General features: G+C 69.9%; 1 protein-coding gene across 6 annotated transcripts in view; it reads left to right on the top strand.

Annotated features, from left to right (window-relative positions):
- Positions 1 to 13,191, top strand: part of CASKIN1 (CASK interacting protein 1) — a 126,918-nt gene that overhangs the window by 83,252 nt on the left and 30,475 nt on the right. For all 6 annotated transcript variants that reach the window (XM_075899864.2, XM_075899860.2, XM_075899866.2 and 3 more), the window contains exons 2-10: positions 3,554 to 3,605; positions 6,088 to 6,185; positions 6,865 to 7,010; positions 7,586 to 7,681; positions 8,928 to 9,058; positions 9,556 to 9,664; positions 10,358 to 10,466; positions 10,846 to 10,940; positions 11,975 to 12,092. In XM_075899864.2, coding sequence (XP_075755979.2) covers positions 3,554 to 3,605; positions 6,088 to 6,185; positions 6,865 to 7,010; positions 7,586 to 7,681; positions 8,928 to 9,058; positions 9,556 to 9,664; positions 10,358 to 10,466; positions 10,846 to 10,940; positions 11,975 to 12,092 — 954 coding nt within the window. The remainder of the gene's footprint in view (positions 1 to 3,553; positions 3,606 to 6,087; positions 6,186 to 6,864; positions 7,011 to 7,585; positions 7,682 to 8,927; positions 9,059 to 9,555; positions 9,665 to 10,357; positions 10,467 to 10,845; positions 10,941 to 11,974; positions 12,093 to 13,191) is intronic.

Here is a 13,191-nt window from a genome sequence, read left to right as displayed (position 1 = left end):
CCTCCTACTGCCTCCCCCCCCTCTCAGCTCTCCTCTACCTCCTGCCTCTCTCTCTCTCTCTCTCTCTCTCTCTCTCTCTGTCTCTCTCTCCTCCTCCTCCTCCTCCTGCCTCCCCCTCTCTCTCTCAGCTCTCCTCCACCTCCTGCCTCTCTCTCTCTCTCTCTCTCAGCTCTCCTCCACCTCCTGCCTCTCACTCGGGGCACCGCAGACCCCAAACCGTCACTTGCGCCACTTGCTCTGCCACGGCAACCCGGCTGAGTGATGCAGAAGTCACCCGAGTGCCACGGCGGGAGGCGAAGGGGGGCGGGGCAGTGATGTTCACAGCCATGGGCCGGGGCCTGGAGCCGCTGTCACGCCACACGTCACCACCCTGCCCCCCTTCGCCTCCCGCCATGGTGCTCGGCTGACTTCTGCGCCGCTCAGCCGGGCCACCGCTGGGGGAGCAAGCGGAGCAAGCGGCCGTTTGGGCTCCCCCACGGTGACCCGGCTGAGCAGCGCAGAAGTCAGCCAAGCGCCACGGCAGGAGGCGAAAGGGGGCGGGGTGGTGACATACACGGCCAGGCCCCGCCCCCTGGCCGTGTATGTCACCGCCCCGCCCCTCTTCCCCTCCCGCCGTGGCGCTCTGCTGACTTCTAAAGTCAGCCGAGCGTCACGGCGGGAGACGAAAGACGTGACTCAGGCAACAGCGCCGCCCAGAGGGAACAGCCGGCATTTCAGCATTACAGAGTCACAGACACTGGTGATTCTAAATCCACATCCAGAGAGATGGTATTCCAGGTGTAAATTACAGCCCCCTAACTATTGATTTTAATCTCTTCTAGATCTTCCTTTTCACGTCCGTCTTTCCCCGCCCCTTTGAACCTGAAGAGCACGTGGGAGTTGACTGTGTCGGCCTCGGACATTCGCCCACAGTTCTTACCTGCCGTGTTTCCCTTGAGTTTAGCCCTAAATGCCAGAAATGACTGGTTTGTTCTTGAAGGGGATAGGCATTTCTCAGGTAGCAACCTACGTCACATGCCGTGGGGGCATCCTGAGGCACCCGGACCATGCGTAGTCCTTGGTCTTGAATTGATTCAGACCTTTCCAGCTCTGATCTGGAGGCAGAATTAAAGGCTTGATGCTCGTAATCTCCGCCTGATCTTATTAACGCTCCGCACAGCCTCATCGGGGCTTTCTTATCTGCTCCCTGGCTAATCCCGGCAATGCTTTGGAAGCAACGAAGCCTACCCCTGTGTTTGTTTGTGTTGCTTTTCCATGGGTCCTTCAAGCCGACGTATTAGCGCACAGTGAGCCCAGAAATGTGCAGCTGTTCATTGCACGCACCTGGTCTTTGCAATGAGCTGAATTACAGTCCTCCTTCCGAAGCTCGTTCCCCTTGGTTAGCAGTTGGAAATGTAAATCCCCCGAGCCCCTCCCACACTGGGTCTCATCCAGGTCCCCTCTGGTCTCTGGCAGAGCGGCCCTCCTCTCTTAACTGGCCCAACTGGGGAGCCCTGTTCCTGGCACTGGGACCTGCTCCAGCGGCCAACCCCCCCCCCCAGACGCTCCCACGCCCATTGCAGCTGCTGGTTTAGGGCAGTGGCTCAGGTGGCACCAAATCCCTCCCTGCTGCTTCTGTTTCTCCCATCTCCTGCCTCTCTGCCTGCTCTTAATTCTTCATTGTCAATTTCAGCTGCACTCTGGTCTGTGCTGAAAACCAGACACAGCTGTTAGGGGCCTAGGAGTGCGTGTACCGGAACAGAGCGGGGTCCACACGCTCCAGCCGCCGCCTCCCTGCCAGCGACTCAGAAACCGCTCTCCAATGGGAACCCGTTCCTGATGCTTCCGAGGAAGGCATAACCCCCCTCCCCCAGTCCAGTTAATTGGGCAGTACTGCTTCCTGTGCTTGGCTGTGGATCATTTTCACCGAGCAGTGAGAGCTCTGAAAGTCTGTACTCCACTTGGGGCGTTAAAGATGCTGATTGTATCAATATAAACACCCAAACCTACTTGCCTTATACGATCATGCAGCAGGGAGTTCCACAGGCTAATCACGGCTGTTGTCCAGGGATGATGTGCTTCATCCATCTTTGTGCTTGTCCGCTTGGACGGCTGTTGTGTTGTCCCTGGATTGAGTCAGTCTGAGCCCAGTTGCCTTCGCCATCTACTGAGTCCCGGCTTTATCAGGGATGCTCTTAGTGTAGCCATCTGTCTGACTGGGATATCTCCCCGGGCGCTGATACGTCCAACCCTAGGGAACCCCAGGGCATGTCTACACTGGGAACTGATCACAAAATAACTGTGTTGAAATAAGCTCATTCCCCCAGGAAAGCTGGGGCGCCGCTTTTGCAGTCACCGGCCCCGCACTTCCAATCCACGGGCTCGGTCGTGTGGACGCGCCGCTGGTTATTTGGAAATAACTCCCCCGTGGGGACCAGGGCTCCCTGTGTGTTTGGGCCGGGCACCCTCAGCAGATGGTCTCCCTAGGCAGTGCCAAGGGGCTGAGTGACCGAGTGTGACGTGGGTGTGACGCTGCGAGTTCTGGTCGCTCGCATGGGCCAGAGGCGGCAGCGACGAGGAAGGCGAGCGAGCCGCGTCCGAGTTCGTTTCCCTGGATCCCCGACACTCGTTGACGGGCTTTTCCGGCCCGAATTCGTTCTTAAAGTTGCTCTTTTCCCTCCAAGTTGCGCCGGGCGCTTGGTGCAGACGCTGGGCCTCCTGCCAAGGCGCCGAGCTCCAAGGTTCCCTCTGCCCTGCTCGGATCTCTCCTCCCTGAGCGCTGGGCCAGGGCCCCCTCCGTCAGCAGCAGAGGTGCCTGCCTCCGGGATGGAGGAGATGTGCCTAGGCCTGCGGGTGCAGGGGACGTTGGCCAGCCCGCAGCAGGGAGGCGCCCCGGGCCTGGGGCCAGGCAAAACGTTAGCGGGCTCAGCCCCAGGAGAGACCCGACCCCTCCTGCGTGCGTGTCCCCTGGCTCCGGGGTGGGACAGTGCAGGGAGCTCTCAGCCATCTAGCCACGTGGCAGGCGGGTGGGGCCTGGGGCACCCCTGGGTGAGCCCCTCGCCTGGCTCCGCACTCGTCAGCCGGGCGCATGGAGGAGGGGTCGGGCGCTTGGCCAGCTATCCAGCCGGCGCGAAACGGGCTCGCTCGGCCTGTGCTGCCTGGTGCCCGCAGGACTGAAGGGTGGCCCTGACGCGCCCGCCCCTGCAGCGGGGGCCCCGTGGTGCCTCAGCCGGCGGGGGCTGTGTGCGGCGGGAGGGTGGGGGAGGAGGGGTCCGGTTGTCAGGGGCTGGGAATGGGCGAGGGGAGGGATCCCGGGACGGTTCCCTCCCCCTGGGGTGCCCGGCACTGGCCGCGTCGGCAGGCAGGGCGCCGGGCTGGCTGGATCCTTGGGCTGGCTCCCCGTGGCCGTTCCGATGCTCTGTCAGGAGAGAAGCAACCGCCTGGATTGGTCAAGCCCAGACCTGCCTGCTGGGCTCTGCCGGGGCCCTGCCTCTGCCCTCGCGTGGGACCGGCGCTCAGCCTCCGGGCCTGGCCCGGGGGTCCCTGGCCTCACCGCCCTTTCTCTCTCCCCCAGAGCTCCTCGGGTCGGCCAAGAAAGTCAACGTCAACTTCCAGGACACGGATGGGTGAGTAGCCGGCGGTGCGCGGGGGCCGGGGGCTGGGAGCCGGGAGCACGGCCCAAGCGGCCGAGAGCCGCCAGGCTGGAACCAGGCTGCCGGGGGCCGAAAGGGTCTGTCTGGGCTGCTGGCTCCTGGGTTTCCTCCTCTTCTCTCCATGCTTCCCAGACAGCCCCTGCCCCCCCCCCCCAGGTGCTGGTCTCCGCCCCCCCTCCCCCGTTTGTCTCTCCCTGGGAGGCTGAGCCTGGGTGTCTGGTTAATCCACCTTTGGGAGTCAGTGGGAATCTCCCATCCCAGCGCTGGGGGCCCCGGTCCCAGAGCCGACAGCCCCCCCCGTGCCCACTGCCCCCAGAGCTCTCTGGCAGGAGCCGGGCCCTGGGGAAACTCCCTGCCCAGCAGCTCTGGGAATGGGGCTGCGGATGGCTGCATCAGGCGGGGAGGGGGGCGTGCTGGTTTGCAAACCTGCCCGTTCCCGTGCTAGCCCCAGGCAGGCTGCTCTTGCAGGGCTGAGCCCCGTTTCCGCGGAGGGGTCGCTCTGATGCACTGGCTGGTGGGCAGGTTCCCAGGCGCCGTCCACGCAGCGTGGCTGGTCACACGGCCCGGCCGGGCACCGGAGGCCCAGCGCCCCCTCCCCCAGAGAGGACAGCGCCCTACAAGCCCCGGCCCAGTCGCAGCGTCGCACACCCAGGCCACGCCGGGACGTGAGCAGCCGACACTCGGCAGGGCAGGAGCTTGCGTGGGCTCCGCCCGGGGCCTCCTGAGCACGAACGTTGACCCTCGCGGGGTGCAGGAGGGACGTGCAGGGCTGGGCAGCCCTGGGGCTGAGGCAGGGCCTGCGGGTGTCAGTGCAGCCAGACCCCCAGGGAGCTCCCTGCCTGGTCCCTGCTCCAGGCAGCAGCTCAGATCCAGCCCTGGCACGCTGGCTACGGTTCCCACGACTCCCCGCTCCAGCGAGCAGCCCCTGCGGGGGGCGGGGGGGACAGGGCTGCAGGCGTTGCTCAAACCCCCCTGCTGGGGCAGGAGCAGCGTGTGGGTGGGACGAGCAGCCAGGGAGCATTGTAGTGGTGCGGAGCATTGTGGGTTGTTTACAGCAGCAAGTAGGTCAGCGCCGGTCCTGCTGTCTCCTGATGCGTCGGGCTGGGAGGGGCCGATCGAGCCTGGGCCGGGGCCCCTTGCAGCCTGGATTCTGGGCTCAGCAGGCTCTGGCTCTGGTGCCCGAGAGGCTGCAGGATGCCAGGGCTGGAGGGAAAGGCCTGGGAGCCAGGAAAGCACTTGCCCGCTCCCCCTGGTTGATTCTGTTTCCGTGGCAGCTGGGGGCAGTGTGTGCCCCGACAAAACCAGGGGAGGGAAACTGAGGCACCGGGCAGCGATGGGACTTGCCCAAGGTCACCCCCCAGGCCGGTGCGGGGAAGAGACCCTCGTCCAGCGCGCTGTGCACTAGGCCACGCTGCCTCTCTGCCCCGTGCCTGCAGTGGGCTCTTGGTCCGAGACGTGGTCGATCGCAGGCCTGGCTGGAGAACCGGGCGCCACGTGGAGGGCAAGAGGGAGGGTTTAGTTAAAAAGCCGGTTCCCTGCCCTGCGCTGGCGGCGATTCCCTGAGTCTCCGGCAGCCGGGTGCTTGGCTGGGGCTGGCCTGCTGCCTGTCGCCTTGGGCCGGTCGGTTTCACACCCGGCGCCCCCGTCTGCTCAGTTGCATGCCCAGCCCTGGCTGCAGAGGGGCAGGGGCTGTGTAGCCCCGAGGCCCCCAGAGGCTCCTGCTGCCTGCTCCGCTGAGGGCCGCGTGGCTTTCTGCTCCAGGCGACAGCGTCTTTAGCCCTAAGGTCCCGGGTCTATGGGCTCCCCAAGCGCTGCGGTTGTGTGCGCGTCTGCCTGTCCAGCCCCCCAGGAACCTTCTAGGAAGAGCTCAGCATCTCGCTTCTCCCCCAGCCTGGGCCTGTCCGCCCCTGCAGCCCCCGAGCTGCCTTCCCCTGAGCCGTGCGGGGGCCTGCTAGACCCTGGGGGCGCCTCAGTCCAACTCTGAGCCAAACCCATCCGCCGCTCTGCGCACCCAGCCCGTGCGGGGCGCCGGGCCTGGGGCTGGGTCGTGCGACGCCCTCTGCGCCGTTCTCCCCCTCCCGGGCCCACGCTCCATGGGGAGGGGCTGGCTGGGCGGGCGGGGTCCCCGGATTGGCCCAGGAGTGTCCTTTGCGAGGGAGGGAGGAGGGGTCACGGGCTGCGAGGCCGGTGGCCATGTGGCGCAGGATCCCAGGGACCGGCTAAGCAGCCGGCCAGGTGGTAGGAGGGGCGCTGTGCCCCAGCCTGGCTCTGGGGGAGGCCGTGGCAGCGGGGGCAGGGCTGGGCCGGGTTTGATCTCTAGGGGGAGCCGGGAGAGCTTCATTCCCCCCCCCCCCCCCCGAGCCTCAGAAACCTCCTCTCGGTGCCAGCCCGGGGTCTGCCCCGGGGCGGGGCCTGGCGGCGCTCGGGGGCCTCACGCGGCGCCGTTTCTCCGCAGGTTCTCCGCCCTGCACCACGCCGCCCTCAACGGCAACACGGAGCTCATCTCCCTGCTGCTGGAGGCCCAGGCTGCCGTGGACATCAAGGACAATAAAGGCATGTGCCCGGGTCCCCGGCGGGGCTGGGGGCTCGGCGGGGCCAGGGGCTCCGGGGGGCTCGGTGGGGCTCCGGGGGGCTCGGTGGGGCTGGGGGCTCCGGGGGCTCGGCGGGGCTCCAGGGGGCTCCATACCCAGCCAGGGGCACCTGTGTGGCCCAGGCCGGGCCCGTCCAGCCGCGACCAGCACGGGCCGACCTGACGCCCGAGGGCCCCGGCACAGCGGCTGGTGCACTGGGGGGACCCTCTGCCGGGGCTGAGCAGGGAGCCCGGGGCTCGGTTGACACCAGCGCCCTTGCCCCGCCCGAGTCCCCCCTGCTGCCAGGCACCCCCAGCCCGAAGGGGGGTCCTGGGGGGGGGGGCAGGAGGCATTTAACCCCTGACCTGCCCCCGCCAGCCTCTGTTCCCACAGGTGTGAGGGCGAGCGGGGTCCAGCCCAGAGCCGGGGGGCGTGGGGTCGGGGGGGGGCGCTGACCGGCTGCGGGGGGGCTGTGGGGAAAGCCGCTCCCAGGGCGGGGAGTCCCCTGTGGGCTGCCCTCCCCCCATTCCCCACTTCGTCCCTGCTGTGTCCCTTCCCCGCCGGGGGTCGCGCAGGTCCCAGGGCCAGGCCGAGACGTGGGGGCTGGGGCCGTCGGGGCTGGGGGTGCCCTGCTCAGCCGGCCGTTCCCTCCCGCCCGGCAGGCATGCGGCCCCTGCACTACGCCGCCTGGCAGGGCAAGAAGGAGCCCATGAAGATGGTGCTGAAAGCCGGGTCGGCCGTCAACGTCCAGTCGGACGAGGGGCAGATCCCCCTGCACCTGGCGGCGCAGCACGGGCACTACGACGTGGTAAGGGGGCCGGGGGGGCAGCGGGGCAGCGGCCGCATTGCGGGGCTGCCTGGGGCAATGGGGCGGAGGGCAGGGGGCGGAGGGGGAGCTGGGAGAGCAGAGGGGCGGGAGGCCTGGCCACAGACATGGGTGGGTCCCATTCCCCTCCTGCCGGCACATCGCTCCCTGTCACAGTCACCCTCGGCCTGCCAGAGCTGGCGTCTCCTAGACGGGCAGCTGGGGGCTGCGGGGCCCAGGGGCTGCGGGCAGGGCTGAGGGGCCCAGGGGATGAGGGGCACGGGGCCCAGGGGCACGGGCAGGGCTAAGGGGCCCGGGGCCGAGGGGCTGAGGGGCTGAGGGGCCCAGGGGATGAGGAGCACGGGGCCCAGGGGCACGGGCAGGGCTAAGCGGCCCGGGACCCAGGGGCCGAGGGGCTGAGGGGCCCAGGGCTGAGGGGCACGGGCAGGGCTGGCCCACGCAGACAGGCCTGAGGGGGCAGCTGGCGGGTGCCCCGTGCCCCGGCCTGGCCCTGCTCGGGGGGAGCTGCCATTGGCCGGCGGGGGCCGGGCGCTGAGCCGGCCTGTCTGCGCCTGCAGTCGGAGATGCTGCTCCAGCACCAGTCCAACCCCTGCATCATGGACAACTGCGGGAAGACGCCGCTGGACTTGGCGTGTGAGTTTGGCCGGGTCGGGGTAAGTGCGTCCAGGCTCCCTGGCGACGGCGCGGGGACCCTGCAGGGGTGTGGGGAGCTGCCCCCGGCCGGGCTGGTCCACCCCCCCCCGGCTGCCAGGACCCGCGCTCCCTCCTGCTCCGCGTCGGCAGAGGCTCCTGGTACCCGGCTGCCGGCCTGGCGCTCCCGGGGCGGGGGAGGGAGTCGGGTCGGGACGCCCCCGGACTTGCTGTGCTGCTGCTGGATCCCAAAGGCAGGGCAGAGCGCAGCGCGCCTCACACCGGGGCCCCGGGCACCGCGGGGCGGCCTGGGGCTGGGTGCGGTGGGCTGGGCCGCCTGGCTACCCACCCCGGGGCTCCCAAGAGGCTGGGGCACCCTGGGGTTGACCATCGACCTGTGCGGGCTCTCCGGGTTCCCTGGCTCACTGGGAAGCGCCAGCCTGTGTGGCCGGCGGCAGGGCCTTGGGGCCACAGCACAGACCTCTCCTGCTGGCCTGCCCTGTGCCCTGGGGTGGGTCCGGCGCCGGGATCCGGGTAAAGGCGGCTCCGTAGCCCTGGGGTGGGCCCGGTACCAGGATCTGGGTAAAGGCGGCTCCGTAGCCCTGGGGCGGGCCCGGTGCCAGGATCTGGGTAAAGGCGGCTCCGTAGCCCTGGGGCGGGCCCGGCGCTGGGATCTGGGTAAAGGCGGCTCCGTAGCCCTGGGGTGGGCCCGGCGCCGGGATCCGGGTAAAGGCGGCTCCGTAGCCCTGGGGTGGGCCCGGCGCCAGGATCCAGGTAAAGGCAGCTCCGTAGCCCTGGGGTGGGCCCGGTGCCAGGATCTGGGTAAAGGCGGCTCCGTAGCCCTGGGGCGGGCCCGGCGCTGGGATCTGGGTAAAGGCGGCTCCGTAGCCCCGGGGCGGGCCCGGCCCTGGGATCTGGGTAAAGGCGGCTCCGTAGCCCTGGGGTGGGCCCGGCGCCGGGATGTGGGTAAAGGCGGCTCCGTAGCCCTGGGGTGGGCCCGGCGCTGGGATCTGGGTAAAGGCGGCTCCGTAGCCCTGGGGCGGGTCCGGCGCCGGGATCCGGGTAAAGGCGGCTCCGTAGCCCTGGGGTGGGCCCGGCGCTGGGATCCGGGTAAAGGCGGCTCCGTAGCCCTGGGGCGGGTCCGGCGCCGGGATCCGGGTAAAGGCGGCTCTGTAGCCCCGGGGCCGGCCCAGCCCGTGTTCTCTGCACCGTGCGCTGGGCTCAGGAGCCGAGTGTCTCTGCAGCCGCCTCCCCCCTCTGCTGCCCCAGGTGGTCCAGCTGCTTCTGAGCAGCAACATGTGCACGGCCCTGCTGGAGCCCAAGCCGGGAGACACCACCGACCCCAACGGCACCAGCCCCCTGCACCTGGCCGCCAAGAACGGGCACATCGACATCATCAGGTGGGCCGCCCCCTGGGGCAGAGGGCATGGGAGCCGGCTGCGAATGGGGTGTGCCCCACGGCAGGGATGTGCCCTGGGGCACCGGCCTCCCCGGGGCCCCAGGAAGCCTGGGTGTGTTGGGGACCCGCCCTGGGAGAACTGGTATGGGGGGCCCGATCCTGTGACATTCTGCATGCCCTCTGCTCCCACCGAGCGCAGGGCCCCGCCGCCCCACGTGGCCAGGCAGCGGCAGAGTCCTGTGGGGCGGCGGGTTCCTGGAAGCCGAGCGCTTGGGCGGCCGCCCAGGAGAGATTCCAATGCTGCCCAGCTGGTCAGCAGAGCGCCCACTGCCACCAGCAGGTGTTGCTCCAGGGGGTGCACATCCGCACATGCCGCGGTGCACAGAACAACGTTTATTCTGCACCTGGCCGGCAAAGAGCAGAGCTGAATGCAGGGAGCTGGCCCCAGCCTCCCCCGCTGGCCTGCAGGGCTAACCCCCGTGTGACGTGTCCTGGCAGGCTCCTGCTGCAGGCTGGCATCGACATCAACCGGCAGACCAAGGCGGGCACGGCCCTGCACGAGGCAGCCCTGTGCGGCAAGACGGAGGTGGTGCGCCTCCTGCTGGACGTAAGCCTGCAGTGTGCTGCGCGGGTCGGGGGGGCTGGCCTGGCTCGCGGGGGCTTCCGACTTCGCCGCAAGGCCTTCCCGGAGCCACCCGCCTGGGGCGTCCCTGTGGGGGAGGCGGGAGGCGGTCGGCGGGTCCCCAGCGCGGCTCGGCCGTGCTGTCAGTCCCCCCGTCACCCAGCCAGCGTGGCGGCTCTGCCGGCAGCAGCCCCTGGCCTGGGCTCAGGTCTGGGAGCTGGCCGGGTCACGGAGGGGCCGCGGGGGACCCTTGTGCACTGCGGGGGGCGGGGAGGAGGTGCTGATGGGAGGGCGTGAGAGGTGACTGGGGAGCAGGGGCAGAGTCCAGTGTGCAAGCCTGTCGGGTCCAGGGGGCGTCTCTGCGAGGTGGGGCCCTCCTGGGCTCTCCTCCCCCCCGGGCAGAGCCAGGAGCAGGGCGCTGGCTCCCCCTGGGCTGCAGGGGGGCGAGGGCTGAGCTCACACTGGCTTTGTGGCCCCCCAAGACCGTGGGAGTGGGTTGCAGCCCCCCCTCCGATCAGCCAGAGGGTTCGTGCTGGTCCCTGCAGGGCGCCCGGGCCCGGGTCTCCCCTGAGCTCCCACAATGCACCTGGCGGGGCACCCCCAGGCCGCCTGCGAGCTGGTGCGGCTGCCGTGGCAGCTCCGTGGCTGGCCTGGGCACCTCCCGTGTGTCTCTCGCAGAGCGGGATCAACGCCCACGTCCGGAACACGTACAGCCAGACGGCGCTGGACATCGTCCACCAGTTCACCGCCACCCAGGCCAGCAAGGAGATCAAGCAGATGCTGCGGGGTACGTGGGGGGGTGCCGGGGAAGCCCAGGGCGCCCTGACGGCCCCCCCAAGAGTGGTGGGGAGCAGTTTCTCCTTGGGGGGCGTACGTGGGGCTGTAACCCTGGCCCGGCGGCTGCTCCGGGACCCTCGTGGTCTTTATCCCTGTGCTGCTGTCGATCAGCTGCCACGTTTTGTCCCAGAGGTGGCTGCCCGTCAGTGGCGGGCGACTCGGGTCTGCCTGCAAAGGGCTGGCTCTGGGGAGCGCGGCCCGGCGCCGGAGCAGCCCACACCCTCCTGCCGTAGCCACGGCCTGTTCCGCGCCGGGCGGCCCGGAGCCCTTCCAGGGGCTGGGGAGGGGCTTTTGTGGGGCTTCCCCCGACGCTCCCCTGCTCTCCGCAGACGCCTCGGCAGCCCTGCAGGTCCGGGCCGTTAAAGATTATTGCAACAACTACGACCTGACCAGCCTCAACGTCAAAGCCGGGGACGTCATCACGGTGAGTCTCCGGGCGCGGCGCGCGCAGGGCGGGGTCCGGGGCGCAGGCCCCACGGGGACACGGGCTGGGCTCAGGGCTGGGCTCAGGGCTGCAGACGGGTGCCGGGGCCCCGTGGGGTGGGATCGAGTTGCCATCAGAGCGCGGTGGCTGGCAGGGTGCTGGTCCCCGTGTCTGTGCCGGCGCTCACGGAGTCCAGGCCTGTGCAGAGCCAGACACTGGGTGTCGCGTCTGCCTGCCCATCTAACCCTGCGTCTGGCCAGCGCCGGACCGGTCCCTCCGGTCCCTGCCACCCCCCCCCCCCCCACGCCGGCTGTTCCCTCCCATCCCTGCCCATCCCCCCCCACCCCCCCCACGGCCGGCTGTTCCCTCCGGTCCCTGCCCATCCCCCCCCCCCCACGGCCTGGCTGTTCCCTCCCATCCCTGCCCATCCCCCCCCCCCCCACGGCCTGGCTGTTCCCTCCCATCCCTGCCCATCCCCCCCCCCCCACGGCCTGGCTGTTCCCTCCCATCCCTGCCCATCCCCCCCCCCACGGCCGGCTGTTCCCTCCGGTCCCTGCCCATCCCCCCCCCCCCACGGCCTGGCTGTTCCCTCCCATCCCTGCCCATCCCCCCCCCCCACGGCCTGGCTGTTCCCTCCCATCCCTGCCCATCCCCCCCCCCACGGCCGGCTGTTCCCTCCGGTCCCTGCCCATCCCCCCCCCCCACGGCCGGCTGTTCCCTCCGGTCCCTGCCCATCCCCCCCCCCCCCCCCCCCCCCCACGGCCTGGCTGTTCCCTCCAGTCCCTGCCCATCCCCCCCCCCATGGCCTGGCTGTTCCCTCCGGTCCCTGCCCCTGCCCCTGGCTGTTCCCTGCAGCCCCAGGCTGTTCCTCTGGTCCCCATGGCCACTGCCACCCTGCTCCCGGGACAGGAGCCGCAGGCCGCCAGGCGTGGGGTGCCAGCGGCTTGCATGGGAAGCTGCCCCACCCCCCAGCTGTCCCCCGGCCGTGCCCCGGTCCTGCCTGCGAGCGCCCCTCTCCGGCCCTTGTCGCGCAGGTCCTGGAGCAGCACGCGGACGGCCGCTGGAAGGGCTGCATCCATGACAACCGGACCGGCAACGACCGCGTGGGCTACTTCCCCTCCAGCCTCGTGGAGGCCATCAGCAAGCGCACAGGCAAATACCCGCCCCCCGCGCGTCACCCGGCACAGGGCTGGCCTGGGACTCTCTGGAGGGGCCTCGAGCCCCACAAGCCCCAGGGTAGCGTGGGGTGGGGCTGCCCCAGACGCCGCTGGGGGCAGGGACCCCTGCTCCTCCCCCCAGCCAGGACCCTCCAGAGTCCCAGGGGCTGTGTCCTGTGGGGAGAGGCGTGGCTTCACAAGTGGGCGTGGCTGGCTGGGAAGGGGCGTGGCCAGAGCTCCTATGGGATGGGCCGGAGCTACTGCCCTGCCCTTGCTCAGGCAGATCTGACCCCTGGAATTCGCCCCTCCCTGCACCGCTGTCCTGGATCTTTGCTGGGAGCAGCCTGCCCCACGGCCTTGCTCCTCTCCCTGCCCGTTCCCGGGCAAACCCTGCGGGGGAGAAGGAAGCTGGCGGGTGCTGGGCGGGCCAACCAGCCGGAACGCCCAGCCCCTGCGGGGCACACGGCCCCAGCGCCCCACAGCCGTGCTGGCAGCCCCTTTGCGCTCTCCTGGCCGGGCAGAGACCTGCTCTCACGGCCACGCCGGCTCTTTGGGGAGCAGAGCCTGCGAGTGCCCTGGAGGGCGGGGGGAGAGGGGAGGTTTCCAGCTGGGGCGGCTCTGGGGTTCCGTCCCTGCTCCCCGAGAGGGGCTGGCTGGTGCTTGGGTGATTTCGAACAGACCCGGGGGTCTGCTGCCCCTTGCCACGGGGCCACGTGTGACCCGTAGGGGCCTCGTCACGGCGGCCGAGTGATGGCGCCATGGCAGGAGGGTCCATGCAAACCCCAAGACTCTTCCTCCTCCCCGCTCCCTCCTGGCCCTGGCAGCACTCGGGGCAGTCCCCAGCCCCCTGGCCCTGGGTCAGCGCGGGGTGTCCCTGGGGCTCCGTGGCACTCCTCGCAGCTCGGCGCCGGCGCGTCACAGCCCGTCAGGGCAGGGCAGGGCCCTGTACGTGGCTTTGGGAGGGGGCGTCACTCAGCCCAGGGGCGGGGTGGGATCAGTCTCCCTGCGCCTTCCGCGCTGCGCAGCCCCGCCGAGCCGGCCGTGGGTTAACGTGGGGCCACGCTCGCGAAGCTCCTGCAGAGAAGCGGTGTGGG

The sequence above is a fragment of the Pelodiscus sinensis genome, chromosome 15, assembly GCF_052426305.1.
Source record: "Pelodiscus sinensis isolate ZL-2025 chromosome 15, ASM5242630v1, whole genome shotgun sequence".
NCBI classification, from domain to species: domain Eukaryota; kingdom Metazoa; phylum Chordata; order Testudines; family Trionychidae; genus Pelodiscus; species Pelodiscus sinensis.
The sequence above is the reverse complement of the archived record's forward strand: the minus strand, read 5'-3'. Positions and strand labels throughout refer to the sequence as shown.